Source organism: Andrena cerasifolii, chromosome 12 (genome assembly GCF_050908995.1).
Source record: "Andrena cerasifolii isolate SP2316 chromosome 12, iyAndCera1_principal, whole genome shotgun sequence".
NCBI classification, from domain to species: Eukaryota; Metazoa; Arthropoda; class Insecta; order Hymenoptera; family Andrenidae; genus Andrena; species Andrena cerasifolii.
The window spans coordinates 10,652,549-10,673,334 of record NC_135129.1 but is presented as its reverse complement, the minus strand read 5'-3'; the positions used below and the strand labels follow the sequence as shown (position 1 = coordinate 10,673,334).

General features: G+C 46.9%; 1 protein-coding gene across 14 annotated transcripts in view; it reads left to right on the top strand.

The window, feature by feature from the left end:
* Sei (potassium voltage-gated channel seizure) overlaps positions 1–20,786 on the top strand; it is a 114,690-nt gene that overhangs the window by 76,243 nt on the left and 17,661 nt on the right. For 12 of the 14 annotated variants that reach the window (XM_076824886.1, XM_076824882.1, XM_076824877.1 and 9 more), the window contains 4 exons: positions 12,458–12,701; positions 13,588–13,769; positions 15,400–15,420; positions 20,562–20,716. In XM_076824886.1, the coding sequence (XP_076681001.1) occupies positions 12,458–12,701; positions 13,588–13,769; positions 15,400–15,420; positions 20,562–20,716 (602 nt within the window). The remainder of the gene's footprint in view (positions 1–12,457; positions 12,702–13,587; positions 13,770–15,399; positions 15,421–20,561; positions 20,717–20,786) is intronic. The other 2 variants (XM_076824888.1, XM_076824876.1) reach the window with 1 other exon arrangement.

Here is a 20,786-nt window from a genome sequence, read left to right as displayed (position 1 = left end):
CAGGGTGAATGGTGCCGCAGGAGGAATTAATTTAACCGATGCGCTCTTTTCTAACGTGACCCGCGAGACAGGCGGCGGCGGCGGCGTACCAACGAATTAATACGTCTGAAAGCCCCGTGATTATATCATCCCCGGGCAAAGACGAATCTAGACGGTCCTTGTTTCCCGCGAGTTGGAGACGAACGCCGCGAAATCCGATCCGCAGTCAGGGATACAATTAAGCAACTCCCCTCGCTTGCGGGCTCGAGGGTGTTCCGCTTTCTGCTTCTATTTTTCTTCCTCTCCGTTTTTAATTAATTCGGTCCCACGCTTACCTGCTTACCTAGAAATAACGAGGCCGTTTCCTTGAGCCTCGAGTGCGACTTCTACCCTCGATCGGTCGCATTCTCCGCCCCGGCGCAATTGCCGCGACGCCGGCGATATTAAATGTTTAAAGGCATCGAGAGATTTCTGGATTTTATTTTTAACGCGCCTTTGTGTTTTTTTTGTGGAATATGGAAGCTTTCGAAGGGATGGAGTACCTACTTTGTTTGGGAGAAGTTGGATCGCGAGGGTAAATTTACGTTTGTTCGTTCTTTGTCGATATTAGACTTGTTTGCAATTATCGATCTTCGTTCCGCAAAGTTTCCCCCGCTTTCGTAAATGAATCTGTAATGAGACTCAGCGTTTCAGAGAACGCACGAGTGCGAATTCCGTGATATTCCCGTGGCGTTTTTAGGTTAACGATCGTGGGGGGTGGCGATGGCGTATTGGGTACGTGTTTCCAGAGAACTACCGGCAGAATCTCGTTTGTGTACACGATGGTGGTTTCTGTCTTTCGTCTGAAAATGGGCTGTACACGCGGCTGGGCCATATTTACGGATTAGGTGCCTGAAAACACACGCGGGAGACCGTTTCATCCGGTTAGTTCGCCAGTAATTGTGCTTTATAACGTTCATGTTGGCTTCGCCGCGAAATATCGCGATCTTGTGTCGCCTCTCAACAGCGCTCCAACAAATTTGTGCAGTATAAACGAGATTCGCGGAGGGGTGTCAAAAACTCTAACCGCTACTCGATTCGGTGGCAGCTTCACAGATCGAATAAAATAAAATCGAGACTAACAGAGAGTACCTAGAATCGCAATTTTCCGCGGGAAATTTATTTAAACGAATCACGCCGACCTTGTTGCCGTCCAGCTTAAGTCGTATCATGAAAGTAGCGACGCACGCGCGACGTGGGGGATTTTTTAGCCGAGGTCGCGGCTTATTTAGCCGTGACGACGAGCCTCGAGGAACGAACACGCGCGGACTTTAAGAAAGTCGCTGAAAGATCGTTAAATCGCCATAGAATACTCTCCGAAGCCGTTGGGAATTGTAAGTCATTCGCTGACTGAAAATGGAATACATGCCACGCACAGAATTATTAATTACTAAATAGGAACGGTACAGCACAAAGGGCCGCTCGTGATTAAAAATGCTCGACGACCAATTTCGACAAGGAATTCTCGGTATAAAAAATTCTTAATGAAACTATATTTCTCGTACACCGTCCATGCTCGTTTCCTCTTTCCAGTTTTTATTTTTTTTTTTTTTTAGTAAAATGGCACACCCTCGATTGCCTAGTCGAAATTCATAAGCGACGATGAAACTTTATTTTGTAGAAAGGTCTCGCAGCTGGCGTTCATTAGGCTAATTGTTCGGTGACCGACGCGTTGTGCGTGCACCTCTGAAAATAAGAAGGACGTTCTCGTGTATAAAAGTGTAGGAGTGCAAGGTCGATGGATTAATGAGCAGATACGACAATGAAAGCACTTCACCTTCTACTTTGTCCAACAAGAGACATATCTTTCTTTCAATTCTTCGGGGACGTTGCACGTGTATTCCACGCGGCCAGTGGTTCAAGGAATGCCAAAATAGAGGATCGAGCATCCTCGTAAAACGCGAGCGAACTGCGTTCCACGTGACCTTTCGCTGCCCCTACCCCCTCGATCAATACGCTGCCAGATTACCCTCATATAACGAAGGATCGGCCAATGATCCGCAAATAATCTGTTTGCACGATGGAAATTTATATTACACCCATCCATCTGCCGTCCAATTTCCATCTTGCCGCGCGAAATTAAATTTACATACTCGCAAGAAATATTTAAACGGGAATGGGTACTAGATTAATAATAATCTAACGGAATAATGGGTCATGACAATGTTTCTGACACGCTTCGATCGCTCCATTTTAATCAAATTTCGCCGAACAAGCTTTCTTCATTAAATTGTTAATTCACTGACCCATTTTCCTTTCGTTCTGACAAAAATATAATACATACACATACCGTGAGAATAATAACTGATATACACCAAAGGCATTGGCATATTTCTTGAATATAAAAGGCTCGCGTGAAGTCCTGAAATTATCATCGAAAGAAGATGATATTTTCTCTTATCATGGTTGTCAGAACGATTCAGGCTCGCTGCCAGATGATTGAATCGGTATTTCCGCAGAGGTTTGTTCTATTTTCGATTTTTACGATGCTGTTGATTACGCGCGCGCGACTGGATGTCAGCGTGTTACATTTAATGCTCGCCGTTCCTCCCTCTTTTTCGATATTCTGTTCCGCAGCAATTGATTTTTCAAGCGCCACTCGAGCACGGGGATCCTTATCGGATCTTCGATTCCTTGTTACGCTTGACTCGTAGACAAGTGCTTTATCCCAGCGTAGTTGATTTTAACCGTGGAGCTTCTTCCATCTTCCGTTAAAAAATATTGCTCGTTATTTGGCTCGATACCAGCCCTTACTGTCATCCGAAGTACCTCCATATTCACAGAATTGCGGGCTGCGAACGAAGTGACTTTTTATTACAAAATTTCAAAATATCTACACTCGACTGCGACGTTAAAAAGTACGTCGAAACGGGGTACGGTTTAAAGCTTCGAACGGTGGACTAAAAAATTAATTGCTCCCTGCTAATTGCGTATGATTAATAGGACGCAGTAATTAAGGCGCGATTTACGTGCACGTAAGTCGTCGTTGTCACGCAATCGCGATGCAAAAAGCCAACAATGTTTCTGCTGGGTTAACACGTCGTACCGAGTATTAAAAAAAAAGGGGGTGAAATATTCGCGGCAAGGCGCGACATTAAATGTGCTGCATCGAGCTGGAAGAATGTGACTCGCATGAGTTGCATTTAGCTGACGTTTCGCGACCGCCTTCAGCTCCCTGCGACAAGCATTTCTGTGTCGCGTATTGCAACGAAATGTTCTGCCCCCAATTCAATTGTACAAATCGGTTTATCCCGCGAAGTGTCTGTCATGGAATCAAGGAATCAATTGTACCGAACTTTTTCTTAAAAATTTTCTATATATTCTTTCAACTTGTTTACTCTTTTATTCCCACATAATTCATATAAGTTTCTAATTTCCCCCTTCGAAATTTCAGCCCTCCTGTTGCATCTTCATTCTTCAGCTGCCAAAGGCTGCTCCAAAGCTTCCCTCCTCAATTTTATTCCCAATCCCTAACATCCAGGGCTTGAAACCGTTATTATAAAGATTTCGGTTCTTGAACGAGTTATGAAGAATCTTTATTCGGAATAACCGTTATAAAGAACCTAAATATCAGACTATAGAAGTATAAGTTACGGTTCCTATATAGCTCTATAACTTTTATTTTTTAGGTTCTATAACTTTTATTTTTTAGGTTCTATAACTTTTATTTTTTAGGTTCTGTAACTTTTATTTTTTAGGTTCTGTAACTTTTATTTTTTAGGTTCTATAACTTTTATTTTTTAGGTTCTGTAACTTTTATTTTTTAGGTTCTGTAACTTTTATTTTTTAGGTTCTATAACTTTTATTTTTTAGGTTCTGTAACTTTTATTTTTTAGGTTGTATAACTTTTATTTTTTAGGTTCTGTAACTTTTATTTTTTAGGTTCTATAACTTTTATTTTTTAGGTTCTATATAAGTTACAAAGCGGTTATAGAACCGATTCTTGTAACGATTGTACAGAATTTTACAATAAATGAAATCAGAACATATTACAGCTATAGATTACTCTGTGTACACATATACATATGTACAAATGTGTACGTAATATATATTTGCTTACTTATTTATAATAATTTTTAAACAATTTGGTTACACAGAGTAATCTATAGCTGTAATATGTTGTGATTTCATTTACTGTAAAATTCTGTACAATCGTTACAAGAATCGGTTCTATAACCGCTTTGTAACTTATATAGAACCTAAAAAATAAAAGTTATAGAGCTATATAGGAACCGTAACTTATATACTCTGATATTTAGGTTCTTTATAACGGTTATTCCGAATAAAGAATATACATAACTCTTTCAGTCAGAACCTTTATATAACAGTTTGAAACAGTTATTTTCGAAACCTATTCAAGCCCTGCTAACATCGAACACCTCTGCGTCACAATATTGCGCGGGCAAAAATCACCCCGTTGGAAACGTTCAAACAAAAGCCAGCTCGGTGTCTCTTAATCCCTGTCGCGGGGCTAAGGTCGGTTACGTTATGGGATTAATGTGGCAGAGTGAAGGATTGACTGACTCGTCAATAAGCTCTATGCTTAACACACATCCACGCCAAGTAGGTACGCTGAATAATCCGTCGTTCCTTAATCTGACTCCAAGCACCCTTAATACAACACTCTTAATCAAATCTTCGAAACATAGTCACTGCAAACAGTGTAAACACTTCCCGCGGACAGAAACTACGATCCATTCCCAATCTCGATGTCACACATCACAACGTGACGCGCACTTACCCTTCCGCGGGCAAAGCACAATGGTCTCTGAGAGGCGAGCCCAGCTAAATTCCCTCGCACACACAAACGCGATCAGACAACAACTCCATCGGAAGTACGACTCGGGGTTGGCCGTTCAGATAGGTTGGGAACGCTGTTGCCATCGACGATCGAGGAAAATTTGCCCGATAACGAGAGCCCCGGTCGCGTCGCCGTCGCCGCGACGTCGGACAATAAAATCGGGCACGGGCGGTCCCACCCCCGCGTGACATCTAGTTTCGTCCCAGTGATCTGTCGGGGCAGATGTTTTCTGAAAGCGTCTCGCCGCGTTCAGCCGTCGCTCGCACAGGCTTGCCTCTCCTCTTCAGTTTTGGCGCGAGTACGCGAGCGTGCGGCCGCGGCTTCCACGGACCGAACCTCCGCCGAAATTAGATCGTCGCGCTGGAATTCTCCGCGTCGCCCCCTCGTCGAGAGTTTCGATTTTTTCCTACGCAGCGAGATTCTCCATCCATGACTTCTTCCCCCGAAATTAGTCACCCATCCATCGCACGGGACAGAACTTGCAATTGTGATCGAGTGTCTCTTCTACCGAGCGGCGTTTGACTACGTGTACGAAGCATTGCTAGAATCCCCGGTCCAAAGCGGCCCGCCCTAAAAAATTCCCCAGAAATTTTCAAGATCCAGCTGGATAAGTAGCTCCGCATAGACGAAACTCTGTGGTTGCTTCTGCGGATCCACTGTCGCGTGATCGACGAGGAAGAAATTGACCGAGCTCCCAAGGCAGACGCCAAAGTGTTGTAAACTCCGATATCCTGAAGGTTGTTCCAGCGAGGCGGTTCGCGGAGCCTTTTGTCGCGAAGATTCGCTGACTTCCGATCGACCAACCCTTTCCATCGTCGTCTGTGTCTAAAGGAACCGTTCTTCTCCTGTCCTCCTGAACAATAACTTCGCCGCGGCACCAAAGCAGCCAAGGGTTTCGCCGAGGTCTAGCTGCTGGTTACTTCGTGGCTCCTTTTGTCCGGGGGATTTCCTTTTGCTCGATCGCCCGATGCAAAAGCCACGTCGACGCGCGGTGTCGCCGGGACCGAACGCTTGTCTCCCGTGGCCATTTTAACGATGAATGACGATGGCTTGTCAACTTCAGCTCGACAAGAAGATCACACGGTCCGCATAGGGTTTCGGCCTAATTGGATTCGGCTTTGAAAGTGCCACGGAGATAAGCCGGCAGATCTTGTGGTATCGATGAAACGGTCTCGCCGGGGACGGAAGGGATACCGCCCGCGCCAGGGAAGGTCAGCTGGGGAGCCAGCGCGCCTTTGGCCAGATACTAGACGCCGACAGTGAATGGGAGCAAGCAGGGATAATCGAAGGAACGATGTGGACGGGGACCGTGGCTCTCGTCCCGTCGAAAGGATCGTGCTGCGGCGCCTGTGACGGAAGTCGCTGGTAGAAAGGAAGTCGGTCGTGTGCAGTCGCGGGCGGGGAGCGCGAGAGTGGAACAGGTGGTTCCTTGAACGTTGCTTATTTTCACATTCGAGGTTCCAAACAGGCTGAGCGCTCGGGCTGCCGGCGCCACGGGGCAGACAACTCGCCGCCTTCGTTCGTCTGAGAATGACCGTGGAATTTTTTATGAAAGTCTCAGCAACCATGATGCGCTCCTACTTCGTCAATGGCAAGAAGCAGAAGTTTGGCTCCACCCTGTCGACGATGATCGGCGTTCGTATCCATTTCTCATTTCTACCGTTCTCGCGAATAACCTCATTGTTACGACGCTCGAGAGTTCCGCCTCGGGAATATTCTACCACCTCCTTGGGATCTCCGCGATTAAATAGTCAAACGTGTGCCGAGCCTCGGCCTCGAGTTTATCTCAGCGAATGAATTCGATGCACGATGGACATCTGCGTAATCCGGCGTAGAGATCGCTTTCGCCTAGCCCTTTCGCAGGATCCTCGGAACCACCCTCGCTATCTTCGACGCAGTAAATGCATGCATCGCACAATTGCTGTGTTCAGATCCCGTAACATGGCTCGTTACATTACCGGCGCCGCGGCGTAAATCAAGGCGTCGTGTCCGCGGGTATTCATGGGCCCATTAATACGAGAACGGGCTTCGAGGCGGGCTACGCGAGCGTGCCCAGCCCGAAATACATATTCGAGGCACTACATCGACCGCGGGTGTCGGCCTGAGTGAATCCTGGGACGAGGGGCTTTCATTAAACCCGGCCTGTTATTTACAACGGCACACAGTGGGCCGGATTTAAAATTTCCCACCTTTCGGGTCTTCCTTTTAAGATATCGCAATGAAATTTACGCCTAAAAATAGGGAAAAATTATTTGTTTCTAATGATGTATAATTTAATATCTTTTACATTTATTTATTTATTTATTTTTCAATATTTTTAACTTATTTGTGTTACAAAAAAATTAATTCTGTTTATTTGGTAACTTATTTAAAGCCCTTTACAGTGGTTTAAGCAAAATGTTTGGGAGACTTTTCGTTTGCAAGTTATACGGAAAATTAAAAGGAAGACCCGAAAGGTGGGAAATTTTAAATCCGGCCCACTGTGCGGCAGGGCAAACGTGGAACCGACGACCACGAGGGAATTCGACTTTCACGCTTTGACAGCGGTTTCCTTTTCACGGAGGGGGCTGGATTACACGCCCCGGCGGTAGCCCTCGCGTCAACTGTGACCTGATTTCGGAGCATCGCGCGGGCAGGCGTCGCGGTCGATGGCACTCCGATGAGTCCTGGATTCCTTCCTCCGGTATCTTTCGAACATGAATGTCACGCATCGGTACCTGCCTTTCAATTTTTCTGTGCAAACACAGAAGTCCCGATGGGAATCGCTATTTCCGACAGATATTTCGCTCTCTCAGCTATGAAATGTCAGTCGCACAACCACGCACCCTTCTCTCGAAAATATAAAAATACTTGGAAGCAGATTTGATTATTCAATCTGTAGTCGGCGTGCAACGAAATGTAAAGGAAGCAGCGGCAAAGTTCTAAATTCATTAAGATCCTTTAAAATGTTTCGCCATGTAAGATCCACTGCTGGCTATCTGCTATTTGCGCGGTCCGCGTCTGATGTTTCGTCTAAATTCTCGGCGCAGCACGTGCAGCTTACAATTTCGGCGACCGGGAAAGAGGTCACTTCCGCGTGACTTCTGGGAATGAAGTTGTAAAGGGATCTGCCGAGTGATTGTGCGCGAGCGTTCTTCGCGTACACACTTCCATCCACTTTGCTTACGAGTCAGAGTGTACGAGCAAAACACTCTAAAATGAAATAAGAAATTATGAGGGAAGCTCGAGGAATTATACACTATTTATTGTTGCACGATTGAAAGACCGCAGGGGATGAAATTTAGCTCCCAGGGAATCAACGATAGCTGCACAAGAATCAGGGAAACGATTCTCTGGCCTTGAGCATTCCCCGACAAGGATAGTACATTTTAATTAACCCGACGACCTTGGTCCTAAGCACGAAACTGTTGCACCTTTTCCTTCCTGCGGTTCGTTAAGCACCGTCGGGCAGCCATTATATCTGGCAGTTAACTATTCGATGATTCCAGGTCACGGCGTGAATTAACTAGCACCACCTCGTGCCCAACTCTGCCCGGTTCGTCTCAGTGCTCGCGTTCGATTACTTTGACCAGCCTGTTAGTCAGGCCATGCAGGTTCTAATTGATTAGGAGTCTCTCCCTGTATTCCTCCTACAGACTGCTCCATACTGGCCTCTAATTAACAGCCGAGTCCCTGTGCCAACTAGAGTGGTTCAGATTGAAGTCAGTCGATATCATTCAAAGTTCGACGATCTCGTCGAGCCCGGATTGAATTTTACCGGAACCTTGAATTCAACTGGATCTATCCATTGAATACCCAGTAAACCAGTCTCAGCGCGACTCTGATTGCTTCAACGTCGACTTTAATTACTAATTAAATCTGTGTGGAACGTGAACCGATTCAGAGTGCTCATTCGTGTGCTTCTTTCAAACAGATGAGTGCTGGCAATATTATCAGAGCTCTCTCAGACACATTGAATCTGGCATGTCTGAAAGACGGACTCCGGGTAGACCATCTCCGTACACCCACAGCAGAACCAGATAAGAAGTTCATTTTGTATGAATTTCGAGTGGATCATCTCGCGATTCAATCTTCCTTTCCAATCCTCCGCGTAGAGAACCGGGGCAACTAGGATTAATCGATCTGCCGTCAGAATTAATTTCAACGAGGTACAGCAACTTTCTAAATTCTTCCGGGCGATAATGAAATATCCGTGACCTGATTGCTGCTCCAAGGCTCTCTTCCTCCAAGAGAATCTTCCTCCCATCCGGAAGCCTATCGAGCCCTCCCTTTTAAGATAACGACTGGATACATCCAATCTCATCCACCAAAAGCCATAAAACAAAAGCCTCCCTCGACAGCTCCTTAGAATCGCCCCGTTCCACTCCAGGAAATCCACGTAACAGCGGGCACGCTCCCAATTCGCCCAGCAGGACAAGCCCTCGTATCACTCAGCCCTCGATTCCATTTCATTCGACAGCCAATCGATGGCAATACCTTAGAAAGCCGCTGTCCCTCGACGAACCCCTGTTCCCCGTGCTCCCCGCCATCCGCAAACGACCCTCGCTTTTCTACCCCGGCCAAGACTCCGCATTAATTCGTGCCTCGTTGAGGGTAACATTCGCGAACGCTTCAATGACGGGAGGGTCATTGAAACGAGGCTGCCAGGTCGCGACCTCACACGTACAAGCCGAGGCACACGGGCGCTAAGCAGCACGCGTGTTCACCTGGCCGTAGCAGGTGCATGAATAAAAGATAATCCATCAGGATTTACATTTTCCCCAGGTCGTCCGTGACGAAGCTATAAACTCTCTATTTTTCCACGCTCCATCCCCCTCCAGCGCGGCGGCCGCGGTCGGGGGCAGACGATAGGAAATCGATGGAATGTCTTATCCGCGGCGCGGAGACATTCGGGTCTTCCACTAAATCCTCGCGACTTCCGAGTAGTCCGTGTCGAGGCGTCGGGCGGAGAGGTGTCGACCCGTCGGGCTTCCCGCGAGCGATCCTTTCCTACTCACCACTGATTGCCAATCTTCGTCGATCGAACCAGCGAGGCACGCCCACTGTTTGCTAAAGGGGTTCTAAAATCCTAACCTTCACGCTCGATTCGCCACACACCGAGGAGAAAGTGCATCTACTTTCGGCTAACCCACGCATCCGCGAACCCTCGTCGACATCGTAACATAGAAACTAGGGCAGTGAACCAAGATGCCAAGGTGAATAGACAGAAATCCTGCGCGACATCCTCCGAGCAACAGCTTTCCACCACCAGCTTCGTCCAATGATCTCCAAATTCCCGCACGGCTCCATTCACAACCACGTGGCGAAAGCCACCCCCAGAATCCTCCCACTCCGTTCTTTATCAGTACCACGATACGCGTCTCCCAAACGTAGAAGTAAACTAGCAAGCACCCAGCATCCAAGCAGCACCGCGATCTACCGAGCCTAGCACCCGCGCAACAGCGTCCCAGGTAAACAGGCTGGTGCGCCGATCCGTCGGCGGAGGCGCGCGGAATAAAGCCGTGTCGAGGCAGAGGAAAAGTAAATGGAGCAGCGCCATCGGCGCCATTAGACGGGCGGGAATCAAGCCACGGCGGAAGCGGGCCGCGATCATTGTCCGCGGGTGATTAGTCCCGATTAGGAGACGCGCGCGGAACCGTCGCGGCCGGTGGCTCGTTACTGGCGCGGGTGAAGCCAGCGGAGACAGCCGCAATTAAGAATAATAATGCTGGCCCTGCTAACTCTGGGATAGGTACCTACTTGGAAACGTAGCCGGCTCGTAGGGTGTGACGACGGGGGTTGCCCTAACCCGCACGTACACACACACACACATACCCGCTCCCTGGCTGTCTCTCTCGCGCTAACCCTCGGTCCTCCCCTTCGCCAATCGAACGCCGCCACCCTTCGCGGCCCGCATTGCATCAGTGTGAGGCTAGCACTCGGCCAGGACTCTTCCGGTTCTTCCTCGCCGCGTTGTAAACAACCGCTGTCGGCCTGCTATTTGGGACAGCGTTCCGGACGTTCCCAGCGTTCCGCCGATCGATATACCCGGCTGCTCCGAGAGCTGCTCCAGGAGGGCCGCTTTTGCCGCGGCTTTTCGCGCTCGATAAAGTGAACGTCGCCCGCGGGGTGCTTCCGGGTGTTGCGATACACTCGAGAGGACCGAGCTGGTAAATCCCGTAACGCGATGCCGCGAATGCTCGCCGGCTAAGATCCGCAGCGTCTGCTGGCTCTGGCTTGGGCCGTTTCGCCGGCTCGCCAAGTGCACGTGTGCCAGCGGTGTGTCAGTGGGAAAAGCACAGTGCGTGAGACGAGTGTTTACTTATGGTCGATCGACGGCCGTGCTTTCGTCGCAGAGCTTACACAAAGGCAGGCTTAAATGGCAGAGAGTCCGATTAGCAACTCGAAACGCTGCTGTGCCGGGCAGGTTAGCAATCTTGCCCTCCGTCTCCCTCGACGACGGAGAGAGAGAGAGGACCTCTCTCTTTTCAGTCTCCACGCGTTTGCCTTTGGGTCTGATCCGCTTCCGACGGCGCGCCTTCTTCGGCGCGCCTTCTTCGGCGAAGCTTCCGCCGCGTCGTCCTGTACCGGACGCAGACAATTTAAGCGCGTTTCGCCCGTTGGAACGGCTCTGTCTCGGGAGGATTAGACGCGCGCTTAGTTAGCCGACGCCAGGCTCCGTAGATGAGGGGCTTGTTGTTAGCGTACGTCGGCTGGAAGTAGCAGCATCGCGTCTGGACAGGTTAATATCGGTATGGGTTTCTACGGGGAGAGTACGGTTTTGCCGGCGCAGTGAATTTTAATGATCGAGGGGACGTTGGAATGGCACAGGAGGTGGGATCGAGACGTGTTCTCCCGTGGTATTTCACGGAGGAAAGTGGCACAGTGCGAAACGGCGACAAAGAACTCGCGTGGGAGTTGTGCTCCCCTCGTTTTTCCCCGCGTCGGCGTTCGAAGTGAAAAGGAATCCGAGAACGCGGCGAGAAACCAGAGAGCTTCTGATATTTTTCATTCGGCCGTTCCGCGCAGAGGGAGCTTAAAACCGACTGTATCGCGGTGAACGCAGCGTTTAATATTCCCCTCTCCCCCGCCCGCCCCCACCCCTCTTTCCCTTCTCTTTCATTTCGACGTCGAAAAGAGAGAAAGGGACACAAAGGTAGCGTTGCGTTACTTTGGACCCGATTTTTATCCAACAATGAGGTCAGCCCGTAAACAAGGGGTAAAAACTGCTTTTATTTTCACGATTATAACGTCCAGTGGAAACGTACCCCGACTATAAACTGCGATTCCACTCGCAGCTTCGTAAATCTAGAAATCAAGGAGAAACGAAACCGAGAAGCTACCGTAACGCGATTCCTCGTGACTCTGCTTGGCCAGAATTCGGTTGCAAGTCCCTCGCAGCGTTCTCCCCTTACGTACTCGTATCTTCGCGTATGAAACTCTTTGTGCAAGAAAAATCTCGTTACAAAAAAAAAGAGGAGCATTTGTCCCCGGGTTTTATTGTAATGTTCCGTCAGAAATTTGACTCGATGTGAATCCAAATTGAATCTAGTAATTCCACCCTCTCTTCTCCCCCAGTGAAAAGAATGAAAAAGAATGCAAAGCAAAGATGCTTGTTGAATGTGTCCACTCCCAAGGCGTTGATAACGTGTGCTCCAGGTGCTGTCCCTTGGAAACGATATCCTCCCAGAGTACAAATTACAGTCACCTAGAATCGGCAAGTGGACCATACTGCACTACTCACCTTTCAAGGCGGTCTGGGATTGGGTGATACTGCTGCTCGTCATGTATACAGCGATATTCACCCCGTACGTCGCCGCCTTCGTCCTGTCGGATCCGGATTACAACAGCAGGAAGAACAAAAAGTACAGTGACGATCCCATCGTCATCATAGACTTCATAGGTGAGATCCACGGGGACGAAAAGATCGATATTGGCCTCGTTCCGTTTAAATCGTCGCTATTTCACTGTGGCCGTACATAGAACCGCGTGCATGGCGATGTCTCGCGGAAAGATTGCCTGTTAAGGGGTCATGCTCAGTCAGGAGGCCGAAAAAAAGGGTGGTCTTTGGAAATTTTTTACTCAAAAGCTATAACACATTTCTCAAAAAATCTTTTTTCCTTTTAAGGATTGCATCTAGTACCGTGCATCGTAATTTTGTTATCTAAAAATATTTATCCATAACTGAGTTATTGTCTATCACTCGAAGGTTCTCTAAAAAAAGGCTTCTGCGGTGACCACTGCTGCTCGAAAGTCGATCATCTAAAATAAAAGATTCAAAGAATTTACTTATTATTTTATATTATCTTCGAGTGATGCACAATAACTCAGTTATTGATAAAAAATTTTAAATAAAAAAATTACTATGCACAGTACTAGATGCAATCCTTAAAAGGAAAAAAGATTTCTTGAGAAATACGTTGTAGCTTTCGAGTAAAAAATTTCCAAAGACCACCCTTTTTTCGGACTCCTGACTGAGCATGACCCCTGAAGACAATTTTGCAGATAAACAGCTAAGTATAGCTGCTTAATTTTAAAGGAAGACTTAAGTTCTCTGTCTTCCTTCAAGCTTATAATAGTAATTGTACTTGCGTCCTTTTATTTCCCTTTTACTTTATTTCGTGTATGCCACAGCTGTAGTACGTACGTGATTTTACAATATTCGCTTCTCCGTTTGTTTACTCCGCGGGGGGGAGTTATTTACGAAACGAGGGCAAAGTAAAAGCGCTTCTACGCGATAAGTTCGTTAATGGCGGGCGGCATTCTCACGAGACAATTTGATTTTTCAGTCGACGTCACATTCATAGTGGACATCATCATAAATTTTCGCACGACTTTCGTGAATAGCAACGACGAAGTGGTGTCCCATCCTGCAAAGATAGCCGTCCATTACCTGAAGGGTTGGTTCATCATCGACCTGGTGGCTGCCATACCTTTCGACCTTCTCCTCGTTGGCTCCGACACTGACGAGGTAAGTTATGTCGCACGCTAAACATTTTCTGAGAATCTTCTTTCCAGGCTGGATACGATCGTCGTTAAATCATTTCCACCTGATCGCCCCCCCTCCCGAAACGTCCCCAGGGTCCATCAAAAATATGTCGAAACGATACCGATGCCTAATCACATTGGAACTTTACAAAGCCACCATCGGTGTCCAGAGTGTATCGGGATAAGAAGGAAACAGTCTCTGTTCCAGCTTTTCGTAAATCGTTCTCCATGAAATCGATAGGAAGTGATTTGACGAACGATCGGATTTCCAGCCAAATGTTTCTAGACTGTCGATGTTAGCTCGTTAAATATGATTAGGATGACATGCCGAGCCCAAGTTAAGTGCCCACATAGGTGTGTCTTTTACCGGACTGGTGCTTAGTTCGTTCCTTCCCCTTTTTTCGACGTTTCTCGGTGTTGAATGAGTTCTTTTTTTCGTTGTCGGAAAGTTAGTCGGTTCTACGTACGAATACATCTATAAATGTGCACACGTGCCGGCGAACGAGATGGAACTTTAACGGATTCTCGTTGTCTGGAACGATTCCACACAAGTTTCACGTGTGGTACAGGTACGCGCGTCGTACGATGCACGCGTGTCGCGAGCAAGCAGGGGAGAAACATAACATCGCACCCGACGAGTGAAGCTTATCGGAGAGCACAGCTAATTTGGCACTTTCCTTCCAATAACTCCGCAGAAAAAAATCCTTCTGCTCGAATCAAAAAATCCACCAAAAAAAAAAGAAGATAAATGAATTAACGCGCGGCGGAATGTTTTCGATGGACCTTGTACCTGTACGTACACGTGCGCATACACACCTAACTTGTACATGTGTAAGTAAGTCTAGTCTCTCTCGCTGTGAAAGATTTCTGCTCTCTGGTTGTCAAATTGTTAGACCTTTATTGTCAAGATTCTCTTCTACATTCTTCCCCCCGCCCCCCCCCCGTGTCTCGTTTCTTTCGCATTCTATTTACTTTCCATTCTCCGTTCCTTTCTTTCTTGTCAATTCGATTATCGTTTCCCGTTGACGGTTCCGTTCTATTCTGTCTCATAACGATCGTCGCGTTTCTTTTCCGCTGCCCCGTTCTTTTCGGCGGGATAACGAGCCCGGTCCCGGGTTCTCTCTCGACCGCGGCCGGCTAAATGGAAAACCGGGGGACGAACGATAGGGATCGCGGTGGAAGAGAAGGAAACTTAATGAATGCTCGGCGCAGAAGCCGCGATAAGAGATACATCCGCGGGTTATCTAGTGCGATCCTCCCCCGCCCCCCACCCCCCACCCACCTCTCTCTCTTCCCTGCGCTCCTCGGCGGAGGAGCAGAAATATTAGGAGCGGCAGTAATTTTAATTGCTCGTGCAGGAAAGTTTATTTCACGAGCGCGAGCCGTGAATGAATTATCCTGCGGGAAACCGGCGAGCGACTCGTTTACCGAGGCGTAAATGTTAAGCCCCCCCCCCCCACGTTCTCGCGGCGAGTCTTGCCCCGGTAAGAAACGAACCGAAAGGAGAGCGAATAGCCCCGTCTTTTCTATTCTTCGTTTTTTGAACAAGAATTAAATGAAATCAGGAAACCATGTGACGAACGTATTTTAACCTCAGTTTAACGTTTTCGTAGCTCGGCTTGGACAAGGACGAGGTTAGTTGACACACATACACACAGAAAAAAATTACTCACAGGCTGACGTTTTTTTTTTATCTATCTATTTATCTATCTGTCTATCTGTCTATCTATCTATCTCTCCTTAATGAAACGCAGATCTCGATTCACACGTTTTTATACACAGTAATGATTAAAAGTCACCAACGCAGCCATGAAAACTTTTCTTTTCTATCTGTTTCTCTTCCTTCTTATTGTACTTTACATTCTTTCTTTTTCTGTCTCTATTTCTCTCTCTCTCTCTCTATCTATCTATCTATCTACCTATCTATCTATCTCTCTCTCTCTGTCTAAGTCACTCTATTTTCATCCATGTACAATTAACTGCTTAAGAACACGTCACACATTGCGATATCTCTGATTTTCTTCTGCACAAATCTTTTCTTTTGGTCCTTAACGGGAACTCGTTCTTCCACTATGTTTCACGTTGACTCCCACAATTTCCATGCGTACACGCGTGTACATGTCGAACCACATAACACACACGCGCACACCGTACACAAGAAGATGTTAACTCCGCCAACTGCAACCCCACGATTTGTCGAGGAAGTTTGAGCCAAGTCGATCGACGCTTTCGTTCCATTATTTTTCTTTGCTCGAAAGAGAACAGCGCCATTTAGCTTTCAGTGATTCACTCGCGGAGTAACTTTGCGCTCCTGTTCTCCGGCCGCTGGCTAAACGATAGCGAACCATACTTTAAGCATAGCAAACATTCGGCTGTAGTAGTCGCTCCCAAAAAGGGATAAGTGGCGATCGACTAGCTCCCATCCTGAGGCATAGCAAAATTTCGCAACGGTGAAACTTGAAGAAGTCTGCATGTCCACAGTAAAGTATCTCCAAGAAAATGATACCATGTAAATAATTGGTCTGTGTGCGATCGCTCGGTAGGAGAGTTGACTTGCATCAGAGTATGAGACTGTAGCGTTAAAGATGTGTACTTTGATTCGTTTTCTCTGTTTCTCTCTAAGCCTTGTATCCCTCAGCATACAAGTGATTTCTGTAAAATATATTATATATACGTTGTATAAACAACTGCTAGTATAAATGCATCAAAGAAATGAAAGATAAATTCCTAATCAGTATTTGATAAGAATCTTGTACTATATATATATATATAGATACATCCTTGACTAGACAGTATTAGATGATTATCCCTGACAGATCTTGAAGCGCTGTTAAATATTTACCAAGCGAACGATACCCGATACAATATTTTTCTTTCAATTTTTCATCTTCTCGTCGTTACTGTTTGCCTTCGTTCCCCCTTTTTGAGTAGTGCCGTAGAGGTTCGCTGGATACCGACACTTGTTCAGGCTAACGCCAGATAGTTAGATCGTTTTTCTTTCGTAGTTAGTTGAACGACGATTTTGTTTTACCAAATATTGATGCTGAGTGACGAATAATTTGTCATCTATTCTCCATGTCGCGGCGCGAAGTTTGAAGTAGAGGGGCAGCTGACTGGCGAGCTGAAATTTCAAAGCGTGTTAAGATTAATCTCCGAGGTACATGCAGTTGCGCATCTCTTCGGACAGTTGGAAAATGATACTTCCCTCTATTCAACGTTTAAAAAAGAAAGCCTCTTATACGTGGCGTTCGTTAAATATACAAGACACCGAGACTATTAAATGTACATTATCTTTCGAGTCGTGGGACCTAGTTTCAGGTATTCAAGGCACTTCGTGTCCACCGTGAATATTAATAGACCGAGTGTACCCTCGCTACCAACTTACACCAAAGTACTCAAAATTTCCATCACCTTCACCCAGTATTCGAATGATACTCACCACCTAGCCATAAGTGCAATAACCCAATATCACTTTGCAACTGTGCCTGAAATACCTCTATTCGAGCTCTGGGCTTGCAGATTTGTTCGCACTGATTCACAAGCGGGGGCGTCGCAAAAAAAAAACGTATCGTATCTCTAATCAAGAAAGATCGATCTCTCGCGGTCGAAGTGGACTTTCCAAAGAGTCACAGGCACGCACACTACTCGCACATTCCGTTTAACGATCCAGTCGTTGAATTTTGCAAGGTGCCATCGGCGAGCACCTGTCTCCAATCGCAGCCTACACATCTTGAAAAAGAGAAACAATAATCCAACGGAGAGCGCGCCATTAATATTTGATTCGTGGCCCCCTCCCCCACGAATCTCGCACAATCACCACAGAACACCGTACAGTGAAAAACACACGCATAGAAACAGAACGAACGACACGCGAGAGACGCGAGAGGATCACATAGTGACACAACGAAAGCACCCCCGAAAGCGAACGATTTTTCAGCGGGATTTTTGTAAAACGATCGTACGTAAGCTTCTTGCCGTTCTCTCTCTATCTCTGTCTCTATGGGAATGGGAGCTCGTTAGAACGACTCTGTTGGCCCTGTCTGTTGGTTCTTTGTTTTATTTTATTTTTTTTTTGTTCTTACGTTGTCGAGCTTCTTTTATCGTACATCTTGAATTGTTGCGCTTCTGTTGCAAGCTGTTTTAAAAGAAACGATCGTACAAGCCCGGCCTCTAACGTTGATCAACTGTTCTGTTGCGCGTTGACACATGTTTACCGCCGATTCGTTTGTAATTATTGCGCTTTTGATACAAGAACTCATCCTGTTGCGTGTCCTGTTTTCTGTTTGCCGTTATACATACATGTGTCTGTTTTATACATACGTATGTCTGGATATTTGTTTTCCTTGTACACAGTCAGTGACCGTGCGTGTTTCTTTCTGTCGCTTGAACGCTTCTCGTCTTCTTTCCACCTACATACATGCGTGTAATGCGTCTTGCGTACGAGCGCGGGTTGTTAGACGATTTTTACACACGCCGCGAGAGTCGCCCTCGGCCTTTGCTTTCGGTTGATCGGTGTGCGCCGAAGATTATCGCGCGGCCGCGCCGCTCGACGGCTGGCTGTATATTGACCAAACTACTGGGCGGTATTAATAGAAACGTACGGGGATCCGTGGAAGCCTGAGATACTCTATAGATTGTATTATATCAGAGAATGTCAATAGAATCGAATATCTGTGTGGCGAACGTTAAAGTATCGAATACCATGGCTGCTGTGAATAGCGCATTAAGTAAATGGTAAATGGTTAATGTAGTTGGAGGCTCCTGAGGCTTCGTGTAATGAGTTGGATGTTTAACGTGTCGCGTATAAGATTCTTGAACAACTAAGTTATTGAATAGTCAGAGGCAGTAGCGCATTCGGGATTTAATCTTGTGGGAGCCGAGTCGAAGGTATACAAATACTTCTCAATACAAATTCGGTACACTTCATTAGGCGATTACAAAAATTGAGATTGAGAGATTTCATTAATCTCCTTTTTCTTTTTCGTTTCGAGGGTGTCAGGGCCTCATGACCCGCCCCTCTCCCCTCTGGGTGCGCCACTGCTTTCTCGATAGGATATCAATTATATTCAATACTTAAATCCCCAGAGTACTAATTACCCGGAACACCGAGTCCCGAAATTACCGAATACCTACAATACCGAAACCACACCCGCGATCTGAACAATCACTCATCACGCAACAATCTGCTACCCCCACGCATCTAATTAACATGCAAAATTAGCGAACGTATCCAGAATACCCCCGTGGCGCGGTGCACCCGCGACATTCAGATCGTTTCGCCAACAGATAAGATCAGTTCAGGCAGTAGGACAGAGTAGGTATCAAGTATTCCAAGCTTCCGCGATCTCCGCTGATGCACTGGCTCGCGTGTACGCCATAACAGCATTTCTCGCGCTATCAGACGCGGCTATCACACGTCCTCGGATATTCTGGGCGAGCCGAGGCCGAATAAAAGACGGCCGACTCGTGCTCATCTCTTGGCCCAGGTCGATTATTGCTGGCCGATTTAACGCGTCGTTCCAGACGCGAAACAGAATCTTCGAGCTACTGCAACCGCTCGAGCAGAGGGAACGTAATGCAGCTCTGTTTCTCTGTCCGACAAAGTGCTCGGCCTGAAACGTTCCTAATGCCAGGCAGTCGAAACGTGGAAACGTAGAAGCATTCGGTGAATGAAACGAAAGAGTTTAAACGACATCGTTTGATGGAAATTCTAAAGAAATCATCGAGCAACCCGTGCGACAAGTACCAAGTACGAGACTATCGTTAGCAAACAATTAGATGAATGGTTCAGTTTTTGGTTGGAGCATAGTCGACTTTGCATGACAGTCGGTACGAGGCGTCGCTCGATCGAGCGACCCCTGTTCCACGGTATTTTCGGAATGTCGAGTCGACACACTATCCATACTCGAGCCCACGACAGGTAAGATGTTGGAGAGACGCATGAGTAACACCTCCGTTTCAAAGGAATGTTCGCGAACTATCACTTGCAACACGATTCTCAGCCGACTGCTCGTGAGTTGAAAGAGAGAACGATTCACCGAATTGATAAGAAGAAGTAACCTCGAGCCTTCGTTGCGGATAACAAAGATCCTCGTAGAGTGCTTGCTCTGTTTAATTTAGTAAGTACTCTGACAGAATCGAAGGGTGGTTTTGCAAGTTGAAGTTGATCTTCTTAGAGTCTCGTTGGGGATGCACTTAACAAAGTGGAATGTCTGCTCACGAGTCAGCTGAAGTTTATGCAACTGTCGTTCCCGGGGTCAAGCTTCAAGGCGCTGACTTAACTGGCATATCTCCGCGTCGCTCAAAATTCCATGCATAGAATATTACACGACGGCTTCCAGCTGACCTAAAAATGACCAGCGACGTCTGGATCGATCGAACTCGAGAACGACAGTCGCGTATTAGAGATTCCTTCGTAACTCCTACAATTAGAACAACTGGAACTGCGAAACTGGCTTTGGCGTTGCCGCGAGAAAACAGTGGTTCGATAAAGTATTCAGCACTCTGTATTATACATTGCATTAAACTGCATTCCACTCTTGTATGGGATGGAGGATAGCTGTTCTATTCGCTGAATTCTTAGTCTCAGACTGCGAAACTGACGACTTTGCAAATGTCGAGATTTAGAAGAATGGAAATAAAGGTTTCTCGTCGATGGCAGACGTCCAGCCAAAGTCATTTCAGCCCTTTATCTCCGATGGAGAACTCGTGCAATGAACGAGAGCATTCGTATCACCGAGCGTGAGATCGACAAAATGTAACGTGTTCTTTGCAGACGACCACCTTGATAGGACTCTTGAAGACGGCTCGTCTTCTGCGACTCGTCAGAGTAGCTAGGAAGATCGACAGGTACAGCGAATATGGAGCTGCGGTTTTGCTGCTTCTGATGGCCACCTTTGCTCTTATCGCTCACTGGATGGCGTGCATATGGTAAATTATCCCCTATTATCCATGCCACTTTTACCACGATGTCGAAGTCCACTTCAAAGGCAAAAGAATT